The sequence below is a fragment of the Podarcis vaucheri genome (genome assembly GCF_965113315.1).
Source record: "Podarcis vaucheri genome assembly, chromosome: 8".
Taxonomy (NCBI): domain Eukaryota; kingdom Metazoa; phylum Chordata; class Lepidosauria; order Squamata; family Lacertidae; genus Podarcis; species Podarcis vaucheri.
The window spans coordinates 21,072,688-21,088,333 of record NC_138766.1 but is presented as its reverse complement, the minus strand read 5'-3'; the positions used below and the strand labels follow the sequence as shown (position 1 = coordinate 21,088,333).

The 15,646-nt window shown below is 42.9% G+C and overlaps 1 protein-coding gene and 1 long non-coding RNA gene across 10 annotated transcripts in view; one reads left to right on the top strand and one right to left on the bottom strand.

The window, feature by feature from the left end:
• The window catches only part of LOC309538833, a 379,365-nt gene that overhangs the window by 200,733 nt on the left and 162,986 nt on the right, over nt 1-15,646 (bottom strand). The window lies entirely within an intron of this gene.
• Nucleotides 1-15,646, top strand: part of CDH10 (cadherin 10) — a 408,163-nt gene that overhangs the window by 349,492 nt on the left and 43,025 nt on the right. For 7 of the 9 annotated variants that reach the window (XM_082234350.1, XM_082234349.1, XM_082234348.1 and 4 more), the window contains one exon: nt 10,098-10,392. In XM_082234350.1, coding sequence (XP_082090476.1) covers nt 10,098-10,392 — 295 coding nt within the window. Of the gene's footprint in view, nt 1-228; nt 278-10,097; nt 10,393-15,646 lie in introns of all 9 variants that reach the window. The other 2 variants (XM_082234353.1, XM_082234354.1) reach the window with 1 other exon arrangement.

The following is a 15,646-nucleotide window of genomic DNA, read 5'->3' as shown; positions in this document are numbered from 1 at the left end:
GATCTCTGAGAGCAGAACAGCAAGGTAATAATAATAATAATTTATTATTTATATCCTGCTCATCTGACTGGGTTTCCTCAGCCACTTTGGGTGGCTTCCAACAAAATATTAGAAATACAATAAACCATCAGACATTAAAACTTCCCTAAACAGAGCTGCCTTCACATGTCTTCTAAAAGTCAGATAGTTGTTTATTTCTTTGATATCTGATGGGAGGTCTTTCCACAGAACAGGCACCACTACCGAGAAGGCCCTCTGCCTGGTAAAAGGTAAAAAGGCAAGGGTAAAGGACCCCTAGATGGTTTAGTCCAGTCAAAAGCAACTATGAGGTGCAGCACTCATCTCACTTTCAGGCAAAGGAAGCCGACGTTTGTTCACAGACAGCTTTCCGGGTCATGTGGCCAGCATGACAAATTCGCTTCTGGTGCAACGGGACACAATGATGGAAACGCCCGGAAACGCCATTTACCTTCCCTCTGCAGCAGTACCTATTTATCTACATGCACTGATGTGCTTTCGAACTGCTAGGTTGGCAGGAGCTTGGACAGAGCAACGGGAGCTCACCCCATTGTGGGGATTCAAACTGCCGATCTTCCGACTGGCAAACCTAAGAGGCTCAGTGGTTTTTAGACCACAGCGCCACCTGCATCCCTTTATCATTCTGGTAGTGGAAATCAGACATCTTGAGATGACCATCTGTCAAGCAGTGCTTATACCAGCTATTCTTTGCTGAAGTTTGGTGTAAGCATCTAGGCTTGCCCCTTATCCCATAAAATACAGGATTGTCCCATTTTTCAATGACCCTCAGGGTCCCTTCCCAGTACAGTTCTATGAATATGCTATGTCCTGTATTGATACAGTTTTGTCCTGAATTTTAGGTCTTCTCTCCGTCGCTCATGCTCTCTCTCTCTCTCTCTCTCTCTCTCTCTCTCTCTCTCTGCCAAGTTAGGGATCCTCTCCAAATGCATCTGTTTGAAAGGATGTGCAAAAGATCATGCATTTAAACTCTGGATAGCTGAGCACAGACAGTTTTACAAAATCATGTAAAATGCCACACACGTCCGTGTGTGACAAATTCCAGAGAGGCCATCCTCTTAGGCTGCAGTAGATTGCTTTGGTCACTCAGCACCAGATTTGGGGGGGGGGTGTCCCCCAACCATCCTGCCCTGCTCTGTCCTATACTTTCCCAGAACAAAGGTGGCAACCTTAGAACATACCTTTCTGTTTGCTGCTTGGATGCAGCTGAGACAACCAAGCTCCAGTCAGCTTGTTGGATTACCAAGCCTCCCCTGCCCACAAGGCAGTCCCAGAGGATTAAGGGGCAGCATCTCGACACCAGGGACTCAGCTACACAGCTCAAATAAAACGTTTTGAATGTGTTTTAAGTGCAATATACAATGTGACACTAGATGGCGATGGTGAGCCTTATGGAAAATTCAATGTATTTTTTAAAGCGCTTAAAAAAAAAAAAAAAGCATTTTCAGAATGGTTTTTATGTGCCTGTAGATTCCACCCGGGTCGGAGGCAAGGATTTACAACAGGAGGCAAGCACATTTGAAAAGATCTATGCCGATGGGAAGAAAAAAGTTTGACAATTTAAATATGATTTGGGCAGCGCTTAAAACAACCAGCATCAAGAGAATTGAATATTCTGAAAAGAATGAAAAATTAATTTAGAAAGCATACTAAAAAAAAAAAAAACCATTTAAATTTTCTAGCCGCTGTGTCACTTTTCCTTGTCAGATCTCTACTTAACTTAAATATGCAAGAACCCATTTCATGCAATCTCCTTCCTGATGTTATGAAGCATTTATGAGTCACAACACTTAAATAGTTTTCATCTTAACAACACTATGTTAGATCACACCAATTAATATATTCATAGGGAAGAACCATATGTTATTACTGGAATGCAGGGCTATCACGTTCAGTAATTGCGGTTGCTGTAGGTGAAGTCCCGATGATAAAGAAATGAATGTTGGAAATGAATGTGCAAAATATTCAGATTTATTCAAATTTCCGGAGAGGAAAATGCGGTGTTGGCTGCTGAAGAATGGAATGCTACCATTGGGGAGAGAAGAAAGGAATTCACTGCAATAACAGTTTGCAAAATATCCGAGACAGATATAAAAACAAAACCACATCTTTACAGCAGATCATTTTGGGAAACAAATTGCTAAGTGAAACAGATGTCTTTTCCTTTCTCAGCTTGGCTGACATAAATCGCAGATGCCCATTAGCCAAAAGACGTGTGTGAACATTTTACGTGTAAGACAGAAAACGAGAACTTCACTGTTATTTGTGAGCTCCCTGCTCCTTCTGACAGCTTAATCCCCCCCCCTTTTGTTTTGTTGTTGTTCTGACAGAGAAAGAAAATAGTTGTGTGTTTTTTTAATATGAACTAGTAAATAGATAGTACTAGCAGTAAATAATCACAGGCATAATTAGGGGCTCGGCAGTGTGGCCCACTGGCAAATGAAATTTATATTTTGGTGTGATCTCTTGATCTCCTTGGGGGAGATCTCTGAATGACCAGATTGTTCAAGGTTCCATGACTTCAGGGACTGTTGTAAGATCACCATCTTGCAGCCAGTTTTGTGGCTATTCCTACTACTGAATCTATGCAGTATGGTCTTCACTGACAGAGATCCGTCAAAGAGGATTCTATTCTGTTGAGGAGCACTCAAAGATACAATTCACCCTTGAGCAGTCACTGCAATAACCCTACCTGTCACAGTTATAGCTATTTTGCAGAAAGGGGTGTGTGGTTTATTGGTCAGCTTTATTGGTAATAGGGCACTGATATGCCCTCTGCTCTCTAATAATGTGCATACATCAGAAGGAAAAGGTAAAGGACTCCTGGAGTCCAGTCAACGGTGACTATGGGGTTGTGGTGCTCATCTCGCTTCAGGCCAAGGGAGCTGGTGTTTGTCCACAGACAGCTTTCCAGGTCATGTGACCAACATGACTAAACTGCTTCTGGTGCAATAGAACACCATGATGGGCATGGAAATGCCGTTTACCTTCCTGCCATAGCAATACTTATTTCTCTACTTGCACTGACATGCTTTTGAACCACTAGGCTGGCAGAAGCCGGAACAGAGCAACAGGACCTCACCCCGTCACAGGGATTTGAACTACCGACCTTCTGACTGACAAGCCCAAGAAGCTCAGTGGTTTAGACCACAGCCTAAGATGGCCAATGGACACTTTATGTTGTACCCAAAGAACCAATATCCTTCTTTCATTGAATTGAGTTGAGGGAGGAAAGATACCTGCTTTCCCATGTATGGCATGTTGTCAATCTGTCTTTGTACTTGCCTCCCCAGAGTTAAAATAATCAGAAAAGGTGAACAGGCACAGGGGAAGAAAACCTTCTCTTCCCATTACAGAATGGCTTCCAAGGAACATAAAGAAGCTCCACAAACAGCACCATCACCACCAAATAGCAGTGATGTACCACTGTGCCTGAATAAAATTTACCAGCCTGGGTCCTAAGTTAGGTCAATGCTGCACATATTGCAGTCACGAGAAGGAAGCTGAAAAAAGAACTTGACGGGTTTGACAAAAGCTGGCTAATGAGTTTGTGGCAGAGGTGAACTTTGAACTGAGGTCTTTCCAACCCACACTCTTATAGAGATCTATACTGGGAAGAAAGAGGTGCGTGAAAATCTACCTCAGGAACGGGGGGGGGGGCGTTTCAAATCATCCTTACCTTATGGGGAAAGATACCAACGCTAACAGAATGGCAAAATAAATTATTAGACTATGTGGAAATGGCTCAACTAACAAATAGGTTAAGAGGTAACACCAAACAATTATTTTCTCAAAAATGGGAAATGTTTAAGAGATACTTACAAAAAAATAACAGCAACATATTATCTATGGTGGTGTTTAAATGACCCTTGTGTACATAAAATATTAAGAAATAAAGGAAAATCAGTACACTAGGTTGCAAGAAAGTATTAGAAAGTATATTAAATGTAAGATAATTATTATAAGTACATTCAAAATCACAAATGTCAACTACCGGTATATCAGGGAATGATGGGAAGTCTATATTTATTTTACTTCAGTTTCTTGTTGTTTTATTTTATTTTATGTACCATTATATGAGTTTAGCTTAGCTGAAATCTAAGTGGAATTAGGAGGTCTAATTTGCATTCTAAGTTAAACTAATTTAAGAATATATATATATATATATATAGAGAGAGAGAGAGAGAGAGAGAGAATGTACGTGTATGGGTGAAGTTAAATCTGTAATGACATTAATGAATTTCATTAATAAAAGACACAATGACAATAAATAAATAAATAAATAATCATCCTTACCTTGATGATTATTTGAAAAGGTGATCAAAGGCTGTTGTCGTTGGGGAGGGTCCTTCTCTGAATCTGGCCAGGCAGGGGGAAACCCCAGAGGACAGTCTCTGCCATTTCTTCCCAAGCAGTGGGAAAAGACCAGCAGTGCTTCTTATTTGCCAAGAGCTCACTATAAAGGAAGCATGGGGGATGCCAAGGAGGTGGCAGATCTGACCTCCAAGGAGCTGTCCCTGTGGCAGTGGGCTAGATCCACTGCCCTTGTGGATCCTGCTGCCCGAGGCGATCACCTCACCTTGCCTCATGGATGGGATGGCCCTGACAGTGGATGTGGGAGTAGAGCAGGGGTCAGCAAACTTTTTCAGCAGGGGGCCGGCCCACTGTCCCTCCGACCTTGTGAGGGGGCCGAACTATATTTTGAAAAATAATAATGAACAAATTCCTATGCCCCACAAATAACAAAGAGATGCATTTTAAATAAAAGGACACATTCTACTCATGTAAAAACATGCTGATTCCCGGACTGTCCATGGGCCGGATTTAGAAGGCGATTGGGCCAGATCCGGCCCCCGGGCCTTAGTTTGCCTACCCATGGACTAGAGGAAGCCTTATGTCATAAAGCTGTGGCTAGAGGCATGGCCTGCAGCTTCTTTCTCCATGTTAGCTCTTCATCTGATGATAGGACCACATCTGTATCCAGATGTGATGCCAGATGTGGATGTTGCTTAGAGCTGGCTCTGGAAAAAAACACGTCTTGCTGCTTGGTGCCACTGGGTACATTCTGAAGACCACTTCCTTTCTTCCAGGGTTGCTCTTTAAACATCTGGAAATGACCTGCAGCAAAGATTTGAGCAGATTTTGCCCCATATGCCCCATTTGGAAGGCTGGGCAAATGCGGATTCTGATTTGTTTAAAGTGAAGGCTCTGCCAAAACCTCAGTTGATGTTGTCGTTGGTGGAGCAGATAAGTTATCATTGGACACGGCTGATGTTACTGGGTCCTGAAACCTGTGGTTATTTCAAAATACAGCACTGGTTATAAAATAGTTGAGGCAGCAAGAGGTATCAATGTAGTCCGTCCCCCCGTCCCCCCGTTCCTATCCCATCCTTCATCTCAAAACTGAATTAATGATTGTGTGATTAATTTCTATATTGGCTGATATGACTGAAGATGATCATGCAAATCACTGCTCCAGTTTTTGATTAGTGTTCCTCTGTTCTTAATCGAAGTTGCGAGGTGGGATGGGGGCAGCCCCTCAAAGAATCTGCTCTTTTTAAAAAAAGCCTGCAATGGTTTCTTCACTCATTATAGGTTTTCTGATATATTCTCTCCCCCCCACATAAGGTTGATACATATTTCCTTAAGCACATTATCCAGGATGCATTTTATAGCATGCAAATGTCTAGCAGATTGCTTACACACAGAAAAAGTTGTTGCTGCTGTTAACATTTAAATATAATGAAATCAGTATGCAAATATGATCATTAGGGACATAACCGTATGGCTGATTATTTGTATGAGGGGGGGGGGGACCCCAGATTGTTTGCTTGAACTTGCTTGATGCACATAAAATGAAAGCTACATTCTTTCTTCTGCATGTATTTCTTCCTGCATCAGTGTTACTAATGTGAGATGAAATCGGTCTCCTTGGCGTAAGTTCAATTTTGAGTTGAGCCCATTAAATCTTTAATCCTGTTCACACTTATCTGGGAAGGAAGTTCCATTGAACTCTATGGTGCTTATTTCTGAGTAGACAGGTGTAGAAAACATTAAAGATTTGTCCTTCCTCACTGTCAAATACTTTTTTATTGTATTGATGCATGAAAAGCTCATAAAATGGGGAAAAGAATGCTGCCACGTGCTCATGAAGGTATCAGATATGGAAAGATGCCTTAGATCTTAAGATATGCTGAGCAGCAGAAGATGCATGAGGTTGATGGCAAATAACAGCTGAATTTGAGGAAGGGTTCTGATACATTTCCAGGGACCTCCATTTTGAAAAATTAAGGGAATTGGGTTTGCGGACTGCATTCAGACAACACTTTATTCCATTTTCCTGATATTTCCTTCCTTGATGGTTTCCACATTTGATGTGGTCTTTCACAGAACATCAGAACCCCTCCTGAAAATCTAGTGCAGGCATCCCTAAACTCGGTCCTCCAGATGTTTTGGGACTACGTTTCCCACCATCCCTGACAACTGGTCCTGTTAACTAGGGATGATGGGAGTTGTAGTTCCAAAACATCTGGAGGGCCAAGTTTGGGGATGCCTGATCTAGTGGAATTTAGTGGAAGTTTACTGCTCACTTCTGTGTTAATTGGTTTTTGAAAAAAATCAATTTGCAATGCCATTATCTCAGAAAAATGTGCGAGCTTTTCACTGTAATTTCATGGGATGAAATTTGGGGTGGTATTCTGGCATGCAGTTCTAATGAGCAGGAAGGGGACAGTTAACCTCAAACTAAGGGTGTTTGGCCCATCCTAGTGCTGCGTCTTATTTTATTTTTGGCACTACATTCAAATTCATTGAAGCCTTGGAGGGTTAAAATATTTTGGCTGTGGGTCCAGATCAGGCCTGTAGGTGGAATAATAAATTTAATAAATAATAATAATAATAATAATAATAATAATAATAATAATGACAGAGATGGAAAGTTCTCTAGGTTCAACCCCTTGAAGTTCACCACTATATTATTACCAGTAGGTAATCCAGAATCTGACTGGAAACCTCTAACCAAAGTAGTCTTTTTACTATCAAGAGGTTTCCCCCCCAAATGCTTACCCTAAATCCCCTTTCTTGTTATTTGAACCTATTGGTTTGTGCCCTACCCTATGGAGGTACTTACAACAAATCTGCTTCCACTTCTATGTCGCAGACCTTCAGATATTTGAAGATCATATTGCCTCTTAATAATCACTTGTCCAGGAATAATATCTTTCCCCCCCTTCAATTTTTCCTCATAGGACTCAAACTCTGAGCCCCTAACGAGCTTTGTCACTATCCCCTGGTCATACTTTATTTATCCCCTGTTCCACTTTATTGGGATCCTTGAACTGTGTTGCCCAAAACTTGACACAGTACTCCAAGTGAGGTCTGACCAAGCTGTTAGAAGAATAACAGAGGGGAGATTCCCCCCCCCCTTTGTAAGATAAAATGTGTCTCTATGGACAGGAGGGGAAAACTGTGGCTCTCTGTTTTCAGATTACAACTAAACTCATGCTGATAATAATAATAATAATTTATTATTTGTACCCCGCCCATCTGGCTGGGTTTCCCCAGCCACTCTGGGCGGCTTCCACAGAAACCAAAAAACACTAAAATATCATACATTAAAAGCTTCCCTGAATAGGGCTGCCTTAAGATGTTTTCTGAATGTCAGGTAGTTGTCCATCACCTTGACATCCGATGGGAGGGCATTCCACAGGGCGGGCGCCACCACCGAAAAGGCCCTCTGCCTGGTTCCCTGTAGCTTCGCTTCTCGCAATGAGGGAACCACCAGAAGGCCCTCGGCGCTGGACCTCAGTGTCCGGGCAGAACGATGGGGGTGGAGACGCTCCTTCAGGTATACTGGGCCGAAGGCGTTTAGGGCTTTAAAGGTCAACACCAACACTTTGAATTGTGCTCGGAAACGTACTGGGACTAGGTGACTAGGACTGTTGGGATGTGAAGTCTAACCACATATAACTACAACTAATCCAGAATGCGGTAGCTAGACTGGTGACTGGGAGCGGCCGCTGAGACCATATAACACCAGTCCTGAAAGACCTACATTGGCTCCCAGTACGTTTCCGAGCACAATTCAAAGTGTTGGTGCTGACTTTTAAATGGCCTTGGCCCTGTATCCCTGAAGGAGCATCTCCACCCTGATTGTTCTGCCCGGACACTGAGGTCCAATGCTGAAGGCCTTTTGGTGGTTCCCTCACTGCAAGAAGTGAAGCTACAGGGAACCAGGCAGAGGGCCTTCTCCATTGTAGCGCCCACCCTGTGGAATGCCCACCCATCAGATGTCAAGGAAATAAACAACTATCTGACCTTTAGAAGACACCTGAAGAGAACCCTGTTTCGGGAAGTTTTTAATGTTTGATGTTTTATCACTTTATTATTAATAATATTTTGTTGAGAGCCACCCAGAGTGGCTGGGGAAACCCAGCCAGATGGATAGGATATAAATAAATTATTATTATTATTATTATTATTATTATTATTATTATTATTATTATTATTAATCTTAAAAACTTAAAACTTTAAAGTACACCCAGAGCACATTTCCCTCCTCAAATAATTATGGGCACCATAGCTTGTTAAGGGTTGCTGGGAACTAACTCAGTGAAGGGTAAACTACAGGGTCCAGAATTCTCTGAGGAAAATAATGTCTTTCAAATGTGGCCATTGCCTCTTTCTGGTTAGAAAGGCATATGTGCTCTATGTGGGGCTACCTTTGAAGGTGACCCAGAAACTACAACTAATCCAGAATGCAGCAGCAAGACTGGTGACTGGGAGCGGCCACTGAGACCATATAACACCAGTCCTGAAAGACCTACATTGGCTCCCAGTACGTTTCCGAGCACAATTCAAAGTGTTGGTGCTGACCTTGAAAGCCCTGAACAACCTTGGCTTTCTATACCTGAAGGAGTGTCTCCACCCCCATCGTTCTGCCTGGACACTGAGGTCCAGCGCTGAGGGCCTTCTGGCGGTTCCCTCATTGCGAGAAGCAAAGCTACAGTGAACCAGGCAGAGGGCCTTCCTCGTAGCAGCGCCCACCCTGTGGAACATTCACCCATCAGATATCAAGGAAATAAACAACTATCTGACTTTTAGAAGACACCTGAAGGGAACCCTGTTTAGGGAAGTTTTAATGTTTGATGTTTTATCACTTTATTATTAATAATATTTTGTTGAGAGCCCCCCAGAGTGGCCGGGGAAACCCAGCCAGATGGATGAGAAATAAATAAATAAATAATATTAATCTGGAGGACCATACTGATGGAGACACTGCTATTGTCTACTAGGAATGAAAAGTTTCAGGTCATGGTCCTCTTGGTTCTGCCCTCTGAATTCTGTTAATAAGCAATGCCTGAGATGGAAGCTGGGACATTCTGCATGCAGAACATGTGTTCAACCATACTTGAAACAGCTTTATGAATCACTAGCCAGCTTCAGCTCTTTGGGAGATAGCACTGTTTGGTGAATGAGAAAGCCGAGGAAATATATTAACCTTAAGATCACAGGCAGAGCACCTAGGGAGACTGCAAGATTCTCCATAAGATTTTGTTCCCCATTTGCTCTTTGGGAAGAAATAACAAGCTTTCTTTCGAAAATTTTGCAGTTCCGGCACTACTTATACAGCTTTTCTTAATTATCACGTACCCCGCCTTGTCCTTTATCTGTTTAGAGAATTTACAACTAACACAGCAGGTTGTGAATGTTTAATAGATTCTTTTCCAAGGGAAGAAAAGGTCAGCATTACCATAAAATTCTTCTTTAAGATTTGTGACAGAAATGTTCCACAGCACGGAACAGGTGTTGCCGGAGAAACTAAAATCTGCCATGGGAGCTGAGCTCTTAACAAATATTCTGTGCATTATTGGGAAATGAGAATTTTAATGCTCTACGCACACACTTGGTGATGTATTGAGTCAGCATAAATTGAAAGGGACTTGGCTTTGTCAATGCATATTTTGTTTGAAGCACCCTGTGTGACTCGCTGTCTTCTGAAGAAGTGGACCCATTTTATTAAACACCCCCCCTCTCTCTCTCCTCCCACCACCCAACCCTAGCTTCACTCTGACCAAGACAAAGGAGATGGGTCCCTCAAGTACATTTTGTCAGGAGATGGAGCTGGCACTCTTTTTGTTATTGATGAGCGAACAGGTGACATTCATGCCACACGAAGAATTGACAGGGAAGAGAAAGCTTACTACACCCTACGTGCCCAGGCTATTAACAGGAGAACACTCAGGCCGGTGGAGCCTGAATCAGAGTTTGTCATCAAAATCCATGACATCAATGACAACGAACCAACGTTTCCTGAAGAAGTTTACACCGCAAGTGTTCCTGAAATGTCAGTTGTTGGTGAGTGTTACATTCAAATGGAAATAAATGTCTGCAAAGGTGAGATGCCACATATGTCCTGTTCTTGTAAATTCAGGCAGCCAGGGTGGGAATTGCGTTTTTCAGGGGAGATGCCATAAATTAGGTCTTTTCTTTTCTTTTTAAGGAAAAACAGTGGAATGGAATGGAATGGAATGGAATGAGGAACTGCATTATCTAGATCAGTGGTTCCCAACCTTTTTTGGGGGCCATGCCCCACCTAAGCGTCTCTAAAATCCTGATGCCCCCCATGACATATAATTCTTATTATTCATGGACTCCTATTCACGTGGAGGAAGCCTAAAAGGCCATTCACTGTTAATAACTCATTCTCAAATTAACCCCCTTAAAAATCAAATCGCCCTCCCTTAAAAATCAAATTGCCCTCCCTTAAAAATCAAATTGCCCCCCTGTGGGGCATGTGCCCCACATTGGGAACCACAGATCTACATCCATAGTTTTCAATGTTTTTGGATCTGGGATCCACTTTTAACCCAAACATGTATTTGGGGACACACTTCATATCCTTATGGTAGTAGTGCTGCTGCTGTGATGCATTTTATATCCATTATGGATCCCTGCCTATTACTTGTATCCCAGTGATCTATATTCTCCATAAAAAGTGAAGGAACAGAGGATACCATATTTTTTGCTCTTTAAGACGCACCAGACCACAAGACACACCTAGTTTTTGGAGGAGGAAAACAAGAAAAAAAAATTCTGAATCTCAGAAGCCAGAACAGCACAGTGAAAGCAGCGATCCCTCTTGCTGTTCTGGCTTCTGGGATAGCTGCGCAGCCTGCATTCGCTCCATAAGACACACACACATTTCCCCTTACTTTTTAGGAGGGAAAAAGTGAGTGTTATAGAGCAAAAAATACGGTAATTTGAGACTAAACTGCTAGTTGGCAGAACGGCTGTGATTAAAACTTAGTGAGAATCCATCACTCCACAGTGGTTACTAATGAATAAATGCACGTACCAGAGTACTAGGATATAACTTTTATTGTCACAGTATTACAGAACTGGAAGGTAATCTAGCATAAACTCCTGGATCAGGCTTCAGATACATTTCACTGATATGTCCATAGCATGTGTAGAGAAGAAAGTGCACCAACCCATTGGAAGCCATAAAACAAAGATTCTAAAACATTATTTGACCAGAAGGAATATTCATCCCCCATTTGCAAATGTCGCAACCAATTACATCCCAAGCATATAAAAGCATGAGTTGTTCACTCAGAGTTCCCTAACAGAAAATGTTCTTAGCTATCTGGTGTAAAATCCAAGCTGGGCACTTTTAGCCATCCCAGAACGCAGGACGGGATGCTCATTAATTCAATAGACCTCCGTCACCAAGACACAAATGGCAAATTAGTGCACACTGGCCCAGCAAAGCAGGTCTATGTGTGGAAGCAAGCTTTGATGTGCAGATTTCCATTCTGGACTAGGAGCCATGCACAGAGAATAGCTGCAGGTGCACATCTGTGTCACAGAGCAAATCTGGTGGCAAGTCATTCAATCTGATTCTCATATACATTGAGTGTGCTCCATGGAAGGAGATTCAATTTCATTTTGCAATTTGTATGGAAACTAGATTTCTTAGCCTACAGTCCCAAGCTTGGTTAGTAGAGAGTAAACCCTACTGAACCAACTGGGACTTGCTTCTGAATGAGCTTTCATGGTTTTGCACTGTTACACCATTAGTTGTTGTATTAATAATAATAATAATAATAATAATAATAATAATAATAATTTATATGCCAGCCTCCCCAGCCGAAGCCAGGCTCAGGGCAGCTACCAACAATAAGTAAACTTCATTCATTTTTTGTATTTGTTTTACTTGGTTTTGAACTAATGGCGTTTCTCAGAAGCATACTAGATCATGAATCTGTGCCTGTAGAATGGAAACTGTGTTTACAAGTAAATCAGTGGATCTGTTTGACATAGGATCATCAAATTCTAGAGTTGGAAGAGGCCACAAGAATCATCTCGTCCAATCTCCTGCAAGTGCAGGAATCCTTTGCCCATTGTGGGACTCAAACCCATGACCCTAAAATTCAGGGGTCTCATGCTTTACCAGTTGAACTATCTGTACATGGCTGAGTGCTTCCCATGAATAGCTTGTCACATGTAGCATCAGGCAGCCACAATGCTGTTTGGTGTCACCCCTCAAAAATTCTGAACGGGCCAATTAAAAACAAATAATTCATGATGTGCCACAAACTTGGCATCCCAATATTTCAGGAGTCTGCCAGATAAATAGCAGTGTGAGGAAGGGTCATAATTAGGTATGAACAACCTCAATTTTGCTTTCTCGCAGCTTCTCACTTTTCCAGTCTTCAATACAGTTCTCCACATTTCTGCAGCAATTTGGGATTTGTTGCTTTAAAATTCTCATAACTTGTCAGCATTTTGGTGCATATTTCTTTATGCAGTTTTTACTTTTGCATTCAATTTTCCCTAATATAATGCATTTCTATGCACACTTACCCCAAGTATATGCATTTTGGTACTCACTGTTTAGTTGTAGAACTACACCCCAAAATTCAGAGAAGTGCGAATTTCAAGAGACAGCTGTGTTTTGGTTTACGTGTTGATCTGACAAGTGCAAATTAGGTAGTTTCTCATTAAAATCCAAACAAATTGAATTTCTCCTCCATTCTCCCTAGTTCACAAGTCTCATTTTATTTCTATGCACTAAAATGGGATGCAGGTTGTGTGTCCTTACGTTTCTGGAGAGTCCCGTATAGCACGGCACAGTTGTTTTGGAACACGTTACATTTGGAACACATCACATTACGGTTGCATTCTTAACAAGATCCTGCCACACCAGCTGTTTAACTCTCTCTCTCTGTGTCTCATCACTCAACAAGTAGTACTTATGTCCTAAATATTAATCCACTGTCTATGAAACAATCGGTGATTATCCCGGGAGTCTCAGGGCTGGATTAAAAGATCTAGAGGCTCTAGTCTAAGCCCTGGTTTGAGGAGCCCCCTCCACTGTGCCATTTGTCTCTCACACGGCAGCAACTTGTAGAGAAATATATATTGGATATAATTTTTCTTCCTTGGCTGCAACACAACGCCCCCGTTCTTTTATTATCTCTGGGTGAGTTATCTTCACCACGGCTTTTCTGTTGACTTGCTAAGGCCAATGAAAGACTTTGCGGCTTTGAAAACTCTTTAGGATTTTTATCCTTCGCTGTTCTTTCACTGTGTCCCTTCTATTCATCTCTCCTAACCTACTTATTCTCTGTCTTTAATTTCTCGGCCCACCTTTTTCCTACGTTTGGATCTTTGGGCTTTAGCAGCTCATCCTATGAATTACCCCACCTACATTTCTCAGCATTGCTGATTGCTGTCTTCCTTCCTCATTGGTCCCTCGGCCCTCTAATCTCTTCTACCCTCCTACCTCAGGGATATCAATGCAAACTTCACACAGGTGTGACCTCCCTCTGGGTTCACAGGCAGTTTGCAGCCGTTATCCTGCCATCATTTCCAGCTAGCGTTCCTTTTGTCTTTCTCTTCAGAAGTCCAACCAACTATTTATAGCAGCTACCGCATACTTTTGGTCCTCGGGCTTTTTCGTTCACTCCATCATTAGTATATGTCCTCTCTTCCTGTTTCCAAAGCCAAAATAATTATTCTCAACTGAGCACCCATCATACTTCCTTCATTTGCCCGAGTGGTCTTTGAATATTATAACTCCGCCACACAATCAAGAAACAATCCACAGCAAAAATCCACAGCAAAACATATTATCAATCCCCTTATGCATTGAACATGATTTCAGATCAGGGTATTAATGGCGTTATGCCAGTGGTTTTCAATCAGTGTGCTGTGGCACCCTAGGGTACCTTGAATGATGGTCAGGGGTGCCTCTGTTCCTCTTAACTTTCCTCCCTCCTCTGATGCCCTCTTGCATCTCTGCCTCCCAAAGGCTTGCACAGCTGTTTTTTGCAGCAGCCCTGGCTACAAGCTCCCCAGGGGAATGGGGACATCCTTTTCCCAGGCTCCTGTGGGGCACTGTGAGGAGGCACCTCTTTGGGGTGGGGGGCAGTTCAGAGACCAGGGGTGGCAGCCTTGGCTGCCCAGAGGACTCCCAAGAGAGATGGGGGAGGAGAGGAGGCCAAGGGAACACTCCACAAGGGAGGGTGTTCAAAAAAGGGTGAGGGGCTGCCGGCTCTGCAGGTAAAGGGTGACATAACTGGGCTCCCGAGCCCCACAGGGGTGCCACAGAAAGAAGGTAATTAGTCAAGGGAGCCGTGGGCTCAGAAAGGTCGAAAACCTCTGGCTTATGCAATATATATGGGGCTTACTGTATATTTCCTCTCCAAAAAGAATTCAGCCCAGTTACAGGGGAAGGAAACTGGCAACTGTGAAACCACTTTTCAGAGACAGCTCAGTATGCTTTGGTGCATGTGGGGGTGGGGTGAACCGTACTCAAAATGCCCCACTCCATGGCAATAAAAGTCAAGTAGTATGCTAAATAAATGATAATATTCACCTCTTTGACGTTAGGCCAAAATCTGCTGCCTAAAGCGCCCTTCCTCAACCTGCACAATAGTAGGGGCAGCACTTTCCGCAGTTAGTGTGCCTTCAAATGAAACAATTAAAATGGCAAGGCCAACTACAAAGAGAGATTCAGGCATTAATAACCTGTTGTTCTTTGCCCACTCAGATGTAGGACCTGTACCCATAATGTCTACTTTTTCAAGCCCCAAACTAGGATGTTTGTCTTCTGGGAGCCGTGCTTCACTCTCGCCCCTAGAAAGCACTTTTCTGAGGCAAGAGAATGAGGTTAAGCCACCCAAAATGGCCACTATGATCGCACACACAAAAACGGGCTGTCCCATTTTTCCCAGGGCACTCGGGAGGTACGATGTACCCAGTCGTGTTTTTCCCTACTGTCCATTTCTAAAATGCCTTTTAAAAGGTAAAGGGACCCCTGACCATTAGGTCCAGTTGTGACCGACTCTGGGGTTGCGGCGCTCATCTCGCTTTATTGGCAGAGGGAGCCGGCGTACAGCTTCTGGGTCATGTGGCCAGCATGACTAAGCTGCTTCTGTCGAACCAGTGCAGTGCACGGAAATGCCGTTTACCTTCCTGCTGGAGCGGTACCTATTTATCTACTTGCACTTTGACATGCTTTCAAACTGCTAGCTTGGCAGGAGCTGGGACCGAGCAATGGGAACTCACCCCATTGTGGGGATTCGAACCACCGACCTTCTGA